The sequence below is a fragment of the Coenobita brevimanus genome, chromosome 98, assembly GCF_032717465.1.
Source record: "Coenobita brevimanus isolate Jiangsu-jjx chromosome 98, ASM3271746v2, whole genome shotgun sequence".
NCBI lineage: Eukaryota > Metazoa > Arthropoda > Malacostraca > Decapoda > Coenobitidae > Coenobita > Coenobita brevimanus.
Window position 1 is genome coordinate 10,693,542 of NC_137051.1, and position 14,791 is coordinate 10,708,332.

General features: G+C 40.5%; 1 protein-coding gene across 1 annotated transcript in view; it reads right to left on the bottom strand.

Annotated features, from left to right (window-relative positions):
• Evi5 (ecotropic viral integration site 5) overlaps positions 1 to 14,791 on the bottom strand; it is a 239,450-nt gene that overhangs the window by 64,181 nt on the left and 160,478 nt on the right. The window contains exons 4-7 of the mRNA XM_080283826.1: positions 13,327 to 13,455; positions 5,399 to 5,569; positions 2,543 to 2,724; positions 566 to 743 (exon numbers count right to left, since the gene is read on the bottom strand). Of these exons, the coding sequence (XP_080139952.1) occupies positions 566 to 743; positions 2,543 to 2,724; positions 5,399 to 5,569; positions 13,327 to 13,455 (660 nt within the window). The remainder of the gene's footprint in view (positions 1 to 565; positions 744 to 2,542; positions 2,725 to 5,398; positions 5,570 to 13,326; positions 13,456 to 14,791) is intronic.

The following is a 14,791-nucleotide window of genomic DNA, read 5'->3' on the forward strand; positions in this document are numbered from 1 at the left end:
CAAATCTGAAGGAGGGAGGAGGAGAGGTAGGTCAAGGAGAAGGTGGAGAGATATGGTGGATGAGTGTGTGAGGAGGAGAGGTTAGGAAGTCAGTGAGGCTAAGGAACTGACAAGAGATCGAGCTGGTTGGATGAATGTTGTGAGGAGAAGTGCATGATCAGGGATCTGGCACCCCTTTTTAACGTGGCAACGTCCAGATTGACTCTATTGGATACGTTTATGTGAAGCTACAAGACGTGGCAAATGTTTTTGGTGTATCTGATAGAGCCAAGATTCCGGGGGCTTGAATGATGAGTGACTGGAAGTGTGACCCATTGGAATGGACAAATTTGGGCTGTCTGGACAATGCTACGCCTCACCCTACCCTAGGATGGGAAAGGAGGTTCGTATGATGATGATGATGAAAAAACTGGGAGTTTACTGTACTGACACGGGTTGCATAAATAATGTACAAGAAAATATCAACATGTCAGATATAAAAATTACAGAATTAAACTCGTAAGGAAGAGATTCTAGACCTACAGAGTCTCCTTAACTGATGAGAGTATGGGCCCAAGTGACATACCTTGAGCATGCCCTCCATATCCATACAAAAGAGGTCTTCCTTGCCAAGAGTTAGGCAGGCAAGGGCAGTCCTAAAGATGACCTCAAGGCCATCTACCAAAAAGCAGTCCATTACCCTGCATGCAAGTGGCTGTGGTAGAGTTGTTGAAAAGAGAGTCAGGAACCATGATGATGCATACCTGCAAAAGAAAGAGGGAGAAATAAGTAAACACAACAGATAACAACTCATGACAACAGCTACTTTCATAGTAAAAGTTATGAGCTGGAATGCATAAGACTCAAATTTAAAAGTTTTAAAAATACAGGTATGTCCACAAAAATCATACAGTAAGGGAAACTGACTGCTGTCCTGGTGCCAATGGCCGGTAATTCCTATCTCTGAGGGGTATATACAGCCTTCAAACTTGTCTAGACAACAAGCAAATAGCATGAGGAGCAATGAATTGCCTTACAAGGCACTTAAACCTCAGTGTTATTCAGCTTATTCAATATAACATATGCCTCTTTAAAGTTTGCTTCAATCTCGACGAGGCAACTGGTGACTTGCCAATCATACTATGTCAACTAGCTCATATCAAGCCAGTAATCAACTCTTAAATGTTCTGGATTATGGTATCCTGACTTGGCCCCAACACTTCACAATGGGTAATATGGGCTGCCAGTTGTTATTCTCACTAATAATGCATATCCAACAATATTCTAACCCTTATAAATTTATTAACAAAGTAGGTGAGACCCTTTCTGTAAGAGCCAATATTAGTGAGGGAGAAATTTGGGCAGTTAGCTGATCTTGAAACATAAATTTCCAGCTGAAGCCAGGAGGGGAGATACTGTATTATGTCACTGCTCCATGATTTTATAATTATTTTAATCAAGTGTGTGAAGGAAAGTTCGTGCCTCCTGTCATATGTGTCTTTCCCTCTTGGATGTTTGACTTCCCTTCAGTACAAGAACGAAAAATGGGAGCTCTGGCTGCATTCATCTCCCTCTTGTAACATCGGAGCCACAAGCATACATAGTGTAGTAAGACCTATTTTCAGAACATATTCTGTACTTCATATGCCTTCTTTCTTTTCTTCCTCTTCTCTCTTTATTTCCTTCCTTCTTTCCTCTTCCTTCTGTCTATGGGTGACTCTACACTGAGTGACACAACAACCGGTTTCCTGTACACCAGAAAACCATTTACTATGATGGGTGGTAACCATATAACCAAACTATGGTGCCTGGTGGTTTAGTGGGTAATTAAGGTGCTTCAGCCAGACTGAGCCTGTGTAGATATATATCCAAGGGGTGGTTGGGGTTTACTGCTCATGTGATGTCATTCAGGGATAGGTGAGGCTGGTTAATTTCATCTTAAATGTAAAGACCAACTTGCCTAGCCCTGGGATCCTATACTTCTCATGGGGCAACACAGGATTAGATGATGTATGTATGTATGCATACTTTATATTGTTATGCTGTACAGACTATCAGCTATACTTTATTAAGTGAAGAGAAAGACTGCTAGCAATCTAACCTCTGCAAGATATAAAATGCTGGAAAAGGGCTGACAAACATTCTATTTGTATTGACAGAGATGTGATAACCTCACCATCAAACACCTGTGCTGCCAGCAGCATTGTGTTTCCAAAGCCACAGGAAGAGGGAAGCCTATGCCTCTTAATTTGTGTTCAAAAAGGCTGTACAGCCTAGTTATGGATATTTTCACCCAACATGTACATGTCAACTTGGGATGCTATTATGACAATCACCTTTGGAGTTTTATGATCTTGGTGACACTGTGTTTTTTTCTGGAAACTCTAGAGGAGAGTAGTTATGTCATGATTGTATAATCAACTTTTTTGGGGGGGTGGATGGGAGGGGGAACTCTGAAAATATGGTTGCAGATGTAACAAATGAATCCACAGCAAAATTTAGCTGTGTCATAAACAGAATAGTACTGTACTGTACATGTACATAAAAATATGAAAAAACTTACATCGAGGTGTGGAAGCTCTGAGAGGTAAAGTGAGCATGAAGATCTGGCAAATGCTCTTGGATAAGGCATTCCAGCTGGTACATACAGAGGCCAAGCTCAGCCATGGAAGGCTTGAACATTTCACGCAACCGGTACTCTTGCATCAACTTAACAAGTACCGCAAATGCCTCTTCTTCAGGCATCTGAAAAGAAACCAAAAAGACATACAGGACAGGCAACTGAAATAATTTTTAATTATTTATCATGACAAAACAACTTCTAGAAACTTCATTATAGTACTTGTTGTTGTTGTGGGTCTTGCAAGGCATGGCTCATGTGGACATGAATCCTATGGGCTGCAGTAATTTAACCATTATGGCCAAATGCTCTGACAGATCTTGCAGAGTTCTCAGTGATATGTGGGACTGAATGAGGTAAATTGCATGTTGTGTGTGGGGCACTATTATCGTGAGGGGAGAACTAAATTATCTGTGATTTGTATTGTGTTTTATGGATAAGAGATTGTACAGGCAATGTGTGTGCAATGAGAGGGTTAGGAGCTGAGGGACAGATTACTGTTGTGGTTATGGTGATGTATACAAATGTCAGCACTACAGTTAGAGTAAATAGGACTTACAGCAAAGAGTCTGAGTCTGATTTGGGGTACATCAGGGATCAGTTCTGAGTCCATGCTGTTTATAGTGGTAGTGAAAGAATTATCACGAGGTTTCAGAGAAGGCTGTCCATGGAATCTTTTATATGCAGATGATTGCATGCTGATAGCTGAAAGTATCAATGAAGTGGGTGAAAAACCTCAAGAGAAGAGAGAAGGTATGAAGTCCAAACGTAAGGACTAAATATCCTGAAGACAAAATCCATTATCTGTGGGTGTGGCAATGTGCCACTTCTGGATTTGGGTAACTGGCCATGCACTGTATGTATGAAGGTTGTGGAGAGTAACAGTATCTTCTATAATGTCTGCATGCAGTGCTTTCACCAGAAATGTAGATTAGTGAAGTGTATGGTAACCTGAGGCTGGTGGTGTATTTCAGATGTACCAGATTTAGGGGCACTGCAAGGTAAATCGATGGAAGACCAATACGATCTATGGCAATAGATGAGTCGCTGGAGGTCATGGACAAATTCTGTCACCTCAGTGATGTCATCAGTGCAGGGGAGGGTGCTGGGTTGAGTGCCAACGCAAAGGTGTGTAACAGTTGGAAAAAGTACAGAGAACTATTGCCCATCCTGACATCACGTGTGTTCTCACTGTCCACAAAATGGAAATTGTTTAGTTCCTCTGTCAGGAGTGTCTTACTGTATGGCACTGAAACATCGGTGTAAAAGAAGATATAGCAAAACTCGAGTGAAACAACATAAGAATGACCTGATGGATACATAGAATGATGCTGGGGTATGGGACATCATCAGAAGAGCAGTGGAGAGCATTAGGGAAAAAGTAAAAAGAAGGCTGAGATGGCTTGGACATAGCAGATGGGCCCTGGGATTGGGTGAGGTGTAGAAGTTCTGAAGTGCTAAGCCATCAATGGAGAGAAAAACTAAGAGACATGGAATGAGGTGGTGGGCTGACCTTAGATCTAGAGGCATCACAAAACAGCCGGCGTGGGACAGAGCAAGGAGGAGGACTGCTATCAGATGAATCTGTCTAACCCATGTTACATGGAAAACAGACATAAAACTGAGCATCATGAAGATAGTAGTGCCGCAGAGAAGGATCATGGTCATATAATAATCAACCAAGGTGAGACCTGTCACAATGGGAAGAGCAGTTTCTGGTAGTTTAATTCTGGATGATGCTCATAAAGGATTCTGTTTATACAGTATGAAGATTTTGAATGCCTGTAATGACCATGTGTTTGTGTGTGTATTGTTGCTGAGCATCCATATGACGTGCTCAACTGAGCAAACCTACCACACTGAGATAGCTATATGATTCAACTTGGGCAAACTATAGTTCCATATCTTACCTGAAATACTGTAGAGCTGTCTCAACTGTGTGAATCCTAGATCATGTGACGGGGTACTATGGAGTAGGATGCAAGCTGATAAAGTGTACTGTACGTGTGTCAATGTGTCATCTATAGTGCAATCTAATCTGTGTTTATACCAAAGAAGGGATGGGTGTCATCCACAACTAAATTCATCTTGTTCAACCTTTCAAGTTATGTTTCAGAGTTGTCTGTGGGTAGGAGCTTTGTTATGGTCAAGATCAATAATTAGCTCCATGGCTGGTAAGGCAATTAGGTACAATTGTTGTATATGCTTGCATGTACTGATGGTGAATGAATGTGCTTAGAGATACTGTTGTACTGCAGTACGTTGCTGAAGTAGTTTATACTTGTCTGGATTTGACTGCAAGGTTAAGCATATACTGACATAAGTGTATGCTGTTATTTTGTCTGGATGCAATAAATTGTGTTCTTAGGTCTCTATGGTTCTTGAATTTCAGAAATTTTGTGTTTAGGTGTTCTATGAGTATTGTATGTACTGTATACATCTAGATATATGACGAAGATCCTTAATCTGTATTGTCTGGAAAAAGCTACGATGTGTGTTTGAGTAGTTAGTGCTTATACGTCGCTGATGTACTTGTTTGTTGATTAATATTTTGGCTTTCAAATTAACACATGCCTATCTTCTTGATAAGCAGTTACTGGATCACCTTTCTGTGTTGTGCTAGTCTGTGTTTACTGGGGCACTGATCTCAGTTGAATAGTTCCAAAACCAGCAGTGTTTGACTCTGAAAGGTGTGTGGTGGCTTAGCAGCACACTGATCAAAGTCAGATGCTGATTATAAACGGTAGTTTTCTTTCACAGCACGTGAATAAAGAGAGTGTACCCATTGTGAAACCTCACCTGCATAAGTAAAAGTCCCACGATGAAAGCAGACCCCTGGCAATAGCCCACCTCCCGGTCATGCAGTGAGTATGCCTTCATTACGTTAAAGAGACTCTCTTGTCCTAATCCATCTTTTTCCTTAAAGAAGTCATGTTCCGGATATGTGCGAGCAATGTCTCTCCGGATCACCTGAGTAACAAAAGTTTCTTAATTTCATACTGATGATAAAGTACCGTAAATCTGTATCATCATCATCATCATCATCATCATCATCATCCAATCCTACATCGCCCCATGAGGAGCATAGGAGCCCGGGGCTAGGCAAGTTGGTCCTGACATTTAAGATGAGAGTGATCAGCCTCACTCATCCTTGAGTGGCATTACATGAGCAATATACCCCAACCACCCCTTGGATATAAACCTTCGCTGGCTCAATCTGACTGGAGCGCCGTAAATACTCACTAAACCACCAGGCGCCAAAATCTGGAAATATGGTTACCACCCAGCGTAGTAAATGGTTTCCTGGTGTACAGGAAACCATTTGGCTTGTCACTCAGTGTAGAGTCACCCACAGGCAGAAGGTAGAGGAAAGAATGAAGGAAAGACAGATAGAAGAGGGAGTGCAAAGTCCCCCGTAGGCAAAAGGACGAGGAAAGAATGAAGGAAAGAAAGATAGAAAAGGATGGATGGAAAGATGGATGCAGGAGAGGAAAGCGCAGACACCTGAGAGCAACACTACATCGAGTGAATGGATGGTGAGCGCCCCCTGTAAATCTGTAAAGTACAATACATAAATGTACTATTATTGAACACTAAACTTCCGGCAAACAAGGACAAATTAACAAAGGATGGTCCTTCCAAAACCCAATGTCATCATAGTATAATATCAAGCAAAAAATTATCTAAACACCAAATTTAAATGCATATCTCTAGCATGCCAATCAGTAGCTAGCTGCACTGATACGCTAAAACTCTAAAAAGTATATAAATCCCATGTTTACAATCTTCCCTCCATCCTTCTGATAAGCTAAAGCTCTAAAAGGTATTTAAATCCCATGTTTAAAATCTTCCTTCCATCCTTCCTCTTCTGTCTTTCTTTCCTTCATTCTTTCCTCTTTCTTCTGCCTAAGGGTGACTTTACACTCCCTCTTCCAGTCTTTCTTTCCCTCATTCTTTCCTCTTCCTTCTGCCTATGGATGACTCTAAACTGAGTGACATGCCAAATGGTTTCCTGTACACCAGGAAACCATTTACTACGCTGAGTGGTAACCACATAACCAAACTACGGTGTCTGGCGATTTAGAGAGTAATTAAGGTGCTCCAATCAGATTGAGCCTGTGTAGGTTTATATCCAAGTGGAGGTTGACGTTTACTGCTCATGTAATGGCACTCAGGGATGAGTGAAGCTGGTCAATCTCATCTTAAATGTCAGGACCAACATGCCTTGCCTTGGGCTCCCACGCTCCTCATGGGGTGACACAGGATTGGATGATGGATGGACAATTTTCCTGAGTGAGATGTAACATTTTAAAATAATAATCACCATCATCATCACATCACATCATCATGACTCTTATTCTAAACAGAGATGGCATGAAGTAAGCCTAAGAAACAAAGAAAAGTTTTTGTTGTTGATGTTGTTGCTTTACCCTGGTCTGTTTGGCTAAGCAGACTCATCAACCACAAGCAAGCTCCTGCCTACATGTGGTCAACAGTGTCTCACCAGGGTCTGAACAGGGTCCCTCCACATGGCTGGATGCAGAGAATGTGAAACCATAAACTGGGAGAAATGTCAACTTCATGCCTATTACTGTAATTGGGCCAAATAACCATTCACACTTCCACCTCATAGGCCTAACTATCTGTGCATACCGTATTTTCTTTTGATTTTCGCATTATAGATGCACTTCACATACACCTACCAGACAATCATTTTGTTGACCATCAAGTTAAAAAAAAGAGATGTCAGACCACTGTCATGTGCTTAATGAACTCCAATTAATTTCCTAGATTCATAAACCACCATACCTCACTTCCTCACATACTCATTTACTATTTGCAGCTATTTATCATCTTAGTAACCAACTATACCTTCCCACATCACCAAACCCACCCGCAAACCGCATACACTATATCCCTTGCCTCCAAAACACCATATCCTTTAAGCATACCATCCTTTATCCTATTACCAAGAGATTTTTTTTTTTTTACTTCAACTTTTGTGAATCACTGTTTCATATCCCATCTACACTACACACATTATGATCTTCAACAGTCCTATTTTCGTTGTACTTTTACTTTCCCACTAATGCTATATCAAAGTCATACTCATCCCTTAATTTGGGCACTAACACCATACAATCCTCATGCAGCCTCCATTATTAAGCTTCTGCTTTGTATGAAGGTCTTTATAGTGCCAGCCACACTCCGTCCCTGAGCCACTTCACTCTCCACAACATTTGTACGTTTATATGTTTTATATTTACTGCAAGATTGTATTTAAATTCATTTACCAGTATATACACAGAGTCCACCTCTCTGCAATAATTACTCTTATGTACAATTCATTTCAAACCATGCTGCTCAGACCTGCACAAGACTAACAAGCTTACATAGATCCCATTCACCATTAGCAATTAATACAGTATCACCTATAAGTATCAGATATCAGATATTTCTTCTTTCACCATTAATTACCTCTCTTATAACTCCATCCACATACATACTGAATATGGTAATACTGAATATCACACACACTTGGCATACTCAAACACTGATAATGAACCACCCACTCGGACATCCACTAACTGTTCACATACTTTACCATCATCATCATCCAGACCTCCTTTTCCACCCTAGGGTGAGGTGAGGTAGGGTTCAGAAAGCCAGAAAACTTTATAGAACAAGATATTTACAAAAATTTACCCAACTGACTGGGCAAGCTCCCATTCACTAGCACTATAAAAACACTGCAGCATTCACTGATTCTCCCTCAACAAAACACTTATGTAAAACCTTCCAATTCTTCTCTATTCATATTGTTACTGTACAGAAGACCCTTGCTATAACAGACTAACTGGGGGTAAGCCTGATCCAATAAAAATGAGAGTCTGTTACATCTCATGGTCCCCCCAAAGTGGGACTTCAAGCACATGTCTGAAAATAAATGAGTACAATCCTACTTGGTGGTAGGTGGTGGTGACCATCACACACTCACTCGTAGTGCTACCTGCTTCTTCCTTCATCCTTGTCATTCTTTTTCTGCGTCTGCCCTCCTCTCTTCTTATTTTTCCAATCTTTCCTGTCACTTTTTATTGATACTCTTCTTTCTTTTTCAGGTAGCTTTACAATGAGTGACAAGCCAAATGGTTTCCTGTAAGCCAGGAAACCATTTACAACGCTGGGTGGTAACCACATACCCAACCCATACATGCCCCCTACATGTCAACAAGTGGGTCACCAGAGGGTTTGTGCCCCTTCCCATAAAACAGCTCACTCAAAGTCAAATGAACACCCTTTAGGAGATTTTGCCTGTGACAGGGTCTATAAATCCTCTGTTTGGCTCAGCGGTAATGTGTGCTTGTTCTGAGTGTGTGGGTCTGAGTTCGAATCTCTGCCAGACTAGTGATTAACTGAAGTTTAATTTCTAGTTATTACACTGCTTGGCAGCGGTGTGGGATGTGAGGTGGGGCTTGGTTGGCAATTTGATGTTGTTCCTTGGTTATCTGACAGCATCCTTCTCCTTACACCCTGGGGATGAGCTGTTTGGTGTGGTCCACAGCGTCCTCAATGGTGGCCTCTAATCCTACTCTACCATGTGTGTTTGAACCTCACCAAATTAATCACCAACAGGAAAAAAGAGGGGTATAATGGGGTCTATAAATACCTGCACTGCCTGTAGGCAAAGTGGGGATCCTCTGTTTGGCTCAGTGGTAACATGTGCGCGTTTGGTGTGTGTGGGCCTGAGTTTGAATCTCAGCCAGACTAGTGATTAATTTGTTTGGTTTCATTTCAGCTATTACATGGCGTCTGGCAATAGACAGACAGAAAATCCTTCTCTGAACACCTTGTTACTGTACAGCAGATCCTCACTGTAACAGACTACCTGGGGGGAAGTCTGATATAATAAGGCTGATATAGTCAGCTATATCTGATGGCCCCCTCAAGGTGGGATTTCAAGTATGTCTGAAATTAATGAGTACAATCCTTCTCCATTCACTTTGTTACTGTACAGCAGACCCTCGCTATAACAGACTAATTGGGGGCAGCCTGATCCAATAAGGTCGATAGTCTGTTGTATCTGATGGTTCCCCCAAAGTGGGATTTCAAGCATGCTTGAAAATACAGTAAATGAGTACAACACATATTCTAGCACTAAAAATGAACATTATATCCACTTTACACTAACTTGGCCCATAATTTTGCCCTTTTGCAGCTTATTTCACATCCTTGTCACAGCACTTCTTACAGTATTACAATACAGTATTAAAATCTATTATTACAACTCAACAATCACAATGGGGAGAGGGTAATTTCAGACCAGGCTGGTGTAAAATGTGTAGAAAACACATGTACCGTGCCCCACTTAATGGACAGTGTTCGTTATAGCTGGCAGAAGTTTGGTGACCTTCAAAGTGTCAGTTAAATCCAACATCCAGTCTACTGAGGTCCGTTAAAGCAATGTCTATCATATGCGCTTTGTCCGGGTCCATAAATACCCTACATTCCTGCTTACAAGCTACCTCATTGTTATCTTCCTGCAAAAATCTGATCCAAACATCCTACTACAATAGAGTACCGCACTCCTAAAATAACCCTTTTCATCACAAACCAGACATACTGATACTCTGATATTTTCCTTACCTTCTCTACAATTATTCTTCCATATACCTTCTCTACACTCAAATGGCGTATTCCACAGAGATTTTTGCACTCACCTTGAAATATGATCAATAGCTGTAACAAATCTAGCTATGTTTGTACTGTGTTACAGTAACATTACCATTTGTACTGTCATGCTGGATACATGGAATACACTGGCAAGTATGATATTCACTGCAGTACAATATACAGTGGATAACTCTCCACACTAAATGGTTCCTGAGGCCTTTCAAACTCCATTAAATCTAAATAGGTAACTAACGAATTACTAACTGAGGGAGGTGGTGGCAAAGTGGACCAAGTAGTGGGCTCAGTGTGGAGTCAGGGATACCATCCCTGCTGCTCCAAGGAGCAGTTTGTGAATATAAATCATGCTGTGAATCACTGGCCAATCTTATTCCATATGAACCCATCAGCATGTCATAAAAATGTTCCTGCTAATACCACAGCCTAACAACAGTTCTCACTATGATAGCCCTATCACATTACAGTAATGATGATGGGTACAAATGCTCAAAAGGTGATATGAGGTCTGTTCAGAGAGTACCTAACCTTAGGCTCTAAAACAATAAATAGCTAACCTGTTGAGCTAGAACATTAATCCCCCTCAAAGTAGGCCCCTTCTGACTTGACACATATAACCCAACATTCTCTCCACTGTTTGAAGCATTTTTCAATGTCAGTTTTTGGTAGCCTATCTCCTGCAGGTGCATCATTGCATTATTCATGATCTCTTCTCTCGTCTCAAATCGGGAACCCTTCAGAGGACTTTTAAGCTTAGGGAATAACCAAAAGTCACACGGAGCCATATCTGGTGAGTAGGGAGCCTGCCGGACCTGCAGGATGTTATGTTCGGCCAAAAATTCTGGAATCTGTTGACAAGAATGGGCAGGGGAGTTGTCATGGTGCAGCTTCCAATTTGCCGCTTTTCAGAGGTCTGGTCTCTACTGCCAAACAACGTCAGATGATGGTTAATGTTAAGGCAGTAATGCTTGTCGATGTTTTGACCTTCTGGTTTGTATTCATGATGCACATCACCACGGCAGTCGAAAAAAAAACGTCAACATGCGATGCACAACACCACGGTAGTAAAAAAAAAACTGTCAACATGCAAGTGAATTTCACCTTGCTGCACACCTATTGAGCTTTTTTTTGGCCGAGGTGACCATGCATGCTTCCACTGGGATGACTGTACTTTGGTTTCTGGGATGAACCCATACACTCAATTCTCATCTCCAGTGATAATGGTCTTCAGAAAGTCTGGATTGCGATTCACACACTCCAACATGTCAAGCAATGTTCATCAGGGAGAAGAAATCATGACGAATGTGAAGATGCACCTACAGGAGATACCAAAATCCAACTTTGAAAAATGTTTCATGTAGTGGAAAGAACGCTGGGCTACGTAGGTCTGAAGGGGCCTACTATAAGGAGATTTAATGTCCTAACTCAACAAATTAGCTATTCATTGGTTTAGAGGTTATGGTCAGGTACTTTCCGAACAGACCTCATATTTAGGGGCTGTTCAGGATTGACTCTCTGTTGATGCAAAGCAATAGGAATAATGAACAAACTTCCTGCTCTATGCTCAGGGCTAGATGCATATAAAAGAAAATGGAAATCAATGCTAAAATGAATAAATACTACAATAAATATAAATATATGTACCACATTACTGTACATCCACACACAGCAGAATGATCATAAACATGAAAATACAAATAAACAGTTTTTACACAAGCCCACTAGATACTACAATAATACTCTAGATAAATGTGCCAAGGTAACAGGATAATCCAATTCAAACTGTGCTGAGGCGTATATCAGTTACTATGTCCCCATTTATCAGTGATTACTGAAAAGGATCATCAAGAAAACTTGCAGACTTGAAACAATAAACTCTAATTATCAAACCACAAAACATATGGGAAAAAAATGCTGTATCTGTTGTTCCTTCAGTGATACAGACTTTGAAATATGGGTTACTTCAACTGCTATAGTTACATCATTACTAGTGAATAGTAAAAACTAGCTATAACACTGTAGATTATACCCATGATCTATATAATAATGGACTGTTGTTTGTCTGTATTAGCATTTATCTAGCTAGGGTTAGTCCTCCTACATACATGGACCAATTTACAAGAAATTTCAGAGGAACACATCTAGGGCTTTAGATTCTGCATAAACTTTTTTGGGTTTCAAAGTTCTGAAACATATTTTATTTGCAAAATTACTATACTTATCCCTCAGTAGTTTGCATTCTGTAAAGGAGCCAATGAAGCTAAGCTCATTTTCTTTTATTCTAGTCACATACTAGTTTATTCATACATATTTAGTTTATTTCAAAGTTCTGAAAAATAAACAAAAGGTGACACATGTTTGGTCTGTCACCCTTTTTTTATTCTTTAGCACTTAAGTAAACTAAATATTTATGATTAAACTTCTACAGTACTGTATGTGGTGAGACTTGAAGAAAGTGGAATTGCCACCATTGGCTCCTTTACAGAAAGCAAACTACTGAGGGGCAACTACTGTAACCTTACACAATATCAAATACATTAAACTCTCAATTATCCACTGTTCCAATATCCAACCCACACAATGACTGGCGCTGCTGGCTTGGCTCTATTAAAGCAATATCTGGCGATATCATGCAACATCTGGTGCCAAAACGGAACGTAACTGGTGGTTCTACGCAATATCCAACATTGCAGAGTATCAGCTGGCTCAAAATCAGTAGCCAAGCGGCCCTGCATTATTGTATTAATATACTGTATCATTATTTTACTGTATTTTATGTGTCGTTTTCATCTTTTACTCATGGGAAAGTTTTTAAGATAGGGGGTCAAGAAGGAGAGTAACACAATATTGTATCCAGCTCGACTTCGAATGTTGAGCGAATGTTGAGCTGATGAGGGGGTACTGTGCAATATCCAGCATTTCACTGTATTTGGCGTAGGGCTTGGCTGAATTACAATGGATAACTGAGAATTTATTGTAGTACAAACCATTCAGAAGACTGTAAATATGGAAAAATAAACCTGAACTGCCAATATGCCAACCTTTTCACAAGCTGAGGTGGTCCTGAGGTACTCTGCATACTTGCTCTTCTCAGGGGAGTTGTGGGCTGAACACAGCAGTTGCCATGTAATGCCTCGGAAGTGATGGGGAATTCCTTTCCTTACCAGCTCCTAAAATAAATACGTTTAATTTATCTTCCATGTTTCAGGGGAGCTTTTAGAAAATGGGAAGTACTATGATGCTGTACTAACTATAATATCAATTTAATGTCAGGCAGCAGAGATATATGAATATACAGTACACCTATCCCAACTATTCGACAGGGATGTGTTCCATAAAAAGAGGTTGAATAACAAATTGGTTGAATAACGAACCAATTTTTCCCATAAGATTGTTAAGAAACAGGGGGTTTAGGTTCCTGACCACCTTCATCACTATAAAAGTATTCAATAAATATGGAAAAAATACCGGTATACATGAACGAAAGTGACACATGGATTTAAGCAGTTTTCTAATGGACCTACATTCTCAAGGAAAATTATTTTAGTACTACAGTATATATCTCAGATAATTTACATTTGATTTTCAATAAAAAAAATACTGGAGAACAAACAAAATATACCTACTTAGCAGTATTAAAGAAAGCATGTGTATGCCTTTGATAAAGCATTTATTGTCAAACCCGCCGACTGGACATGACATCACCACACCAAACAAACTCAAATGTATTCAGTTTAAAACCATAAATAGCAGTGGAAGCCCCACGGCCTTTGGTTCCTTCTTCCTTGCATTAAAAAAAAAAAAAAAAAATGCTGAAACCTAACTAGGGGGTTTCACACCCAGGACCCCCCAGTGATTATTTTTATTATTATTTTTTTTTTTATGTGTCCAACTCTGAGCATAGGCTTCACAGCCTGCTCTCAAGGACCAGTAGTCCTCCTACATACCATACACCTCTCTACATGTCACTCCTAACCTAGTGCAGACTAAGTTCTGCATTCCATAAAACTGGTGGGAAAACAATATCGTGGTAACAGCGTTTGTTAATCATTGGCGCAATCATCACCAGGGTTGCCATTTTGTAGTCTATTGCTCCCCCAATGTTTCTTCAGGACCCAGTAGTTGACTCCATACCCACACAGCTGAGTAACCTTAACCTTGCCCTTAGCACCGAAATTACCATTTTGGGTAATTTTAATGTACATAATGTTGAATGGTTACTGCATTCTGCCAGGACTGATGATGCTGGTCTAGAGTGCGAGCTGTTGCAGAATTGTTTAATCTCAAGCAGTTGGTGAAGCAACCAACCAGAATACCATATAATCTTGACCATAATGCTCATCTCTTGGATCTATTCCTGACAAATGATTCAGACCAATACAGGATAGAACTATTATCACCACTTGGATCCTCTGACCACAATCTCATCAAAGCCCCATTAGTTAGCTCCCCCAAACCTCCCCGTTCTGAACGTGTCAGGGTGACCCGATGGCACTCTGACAGGGC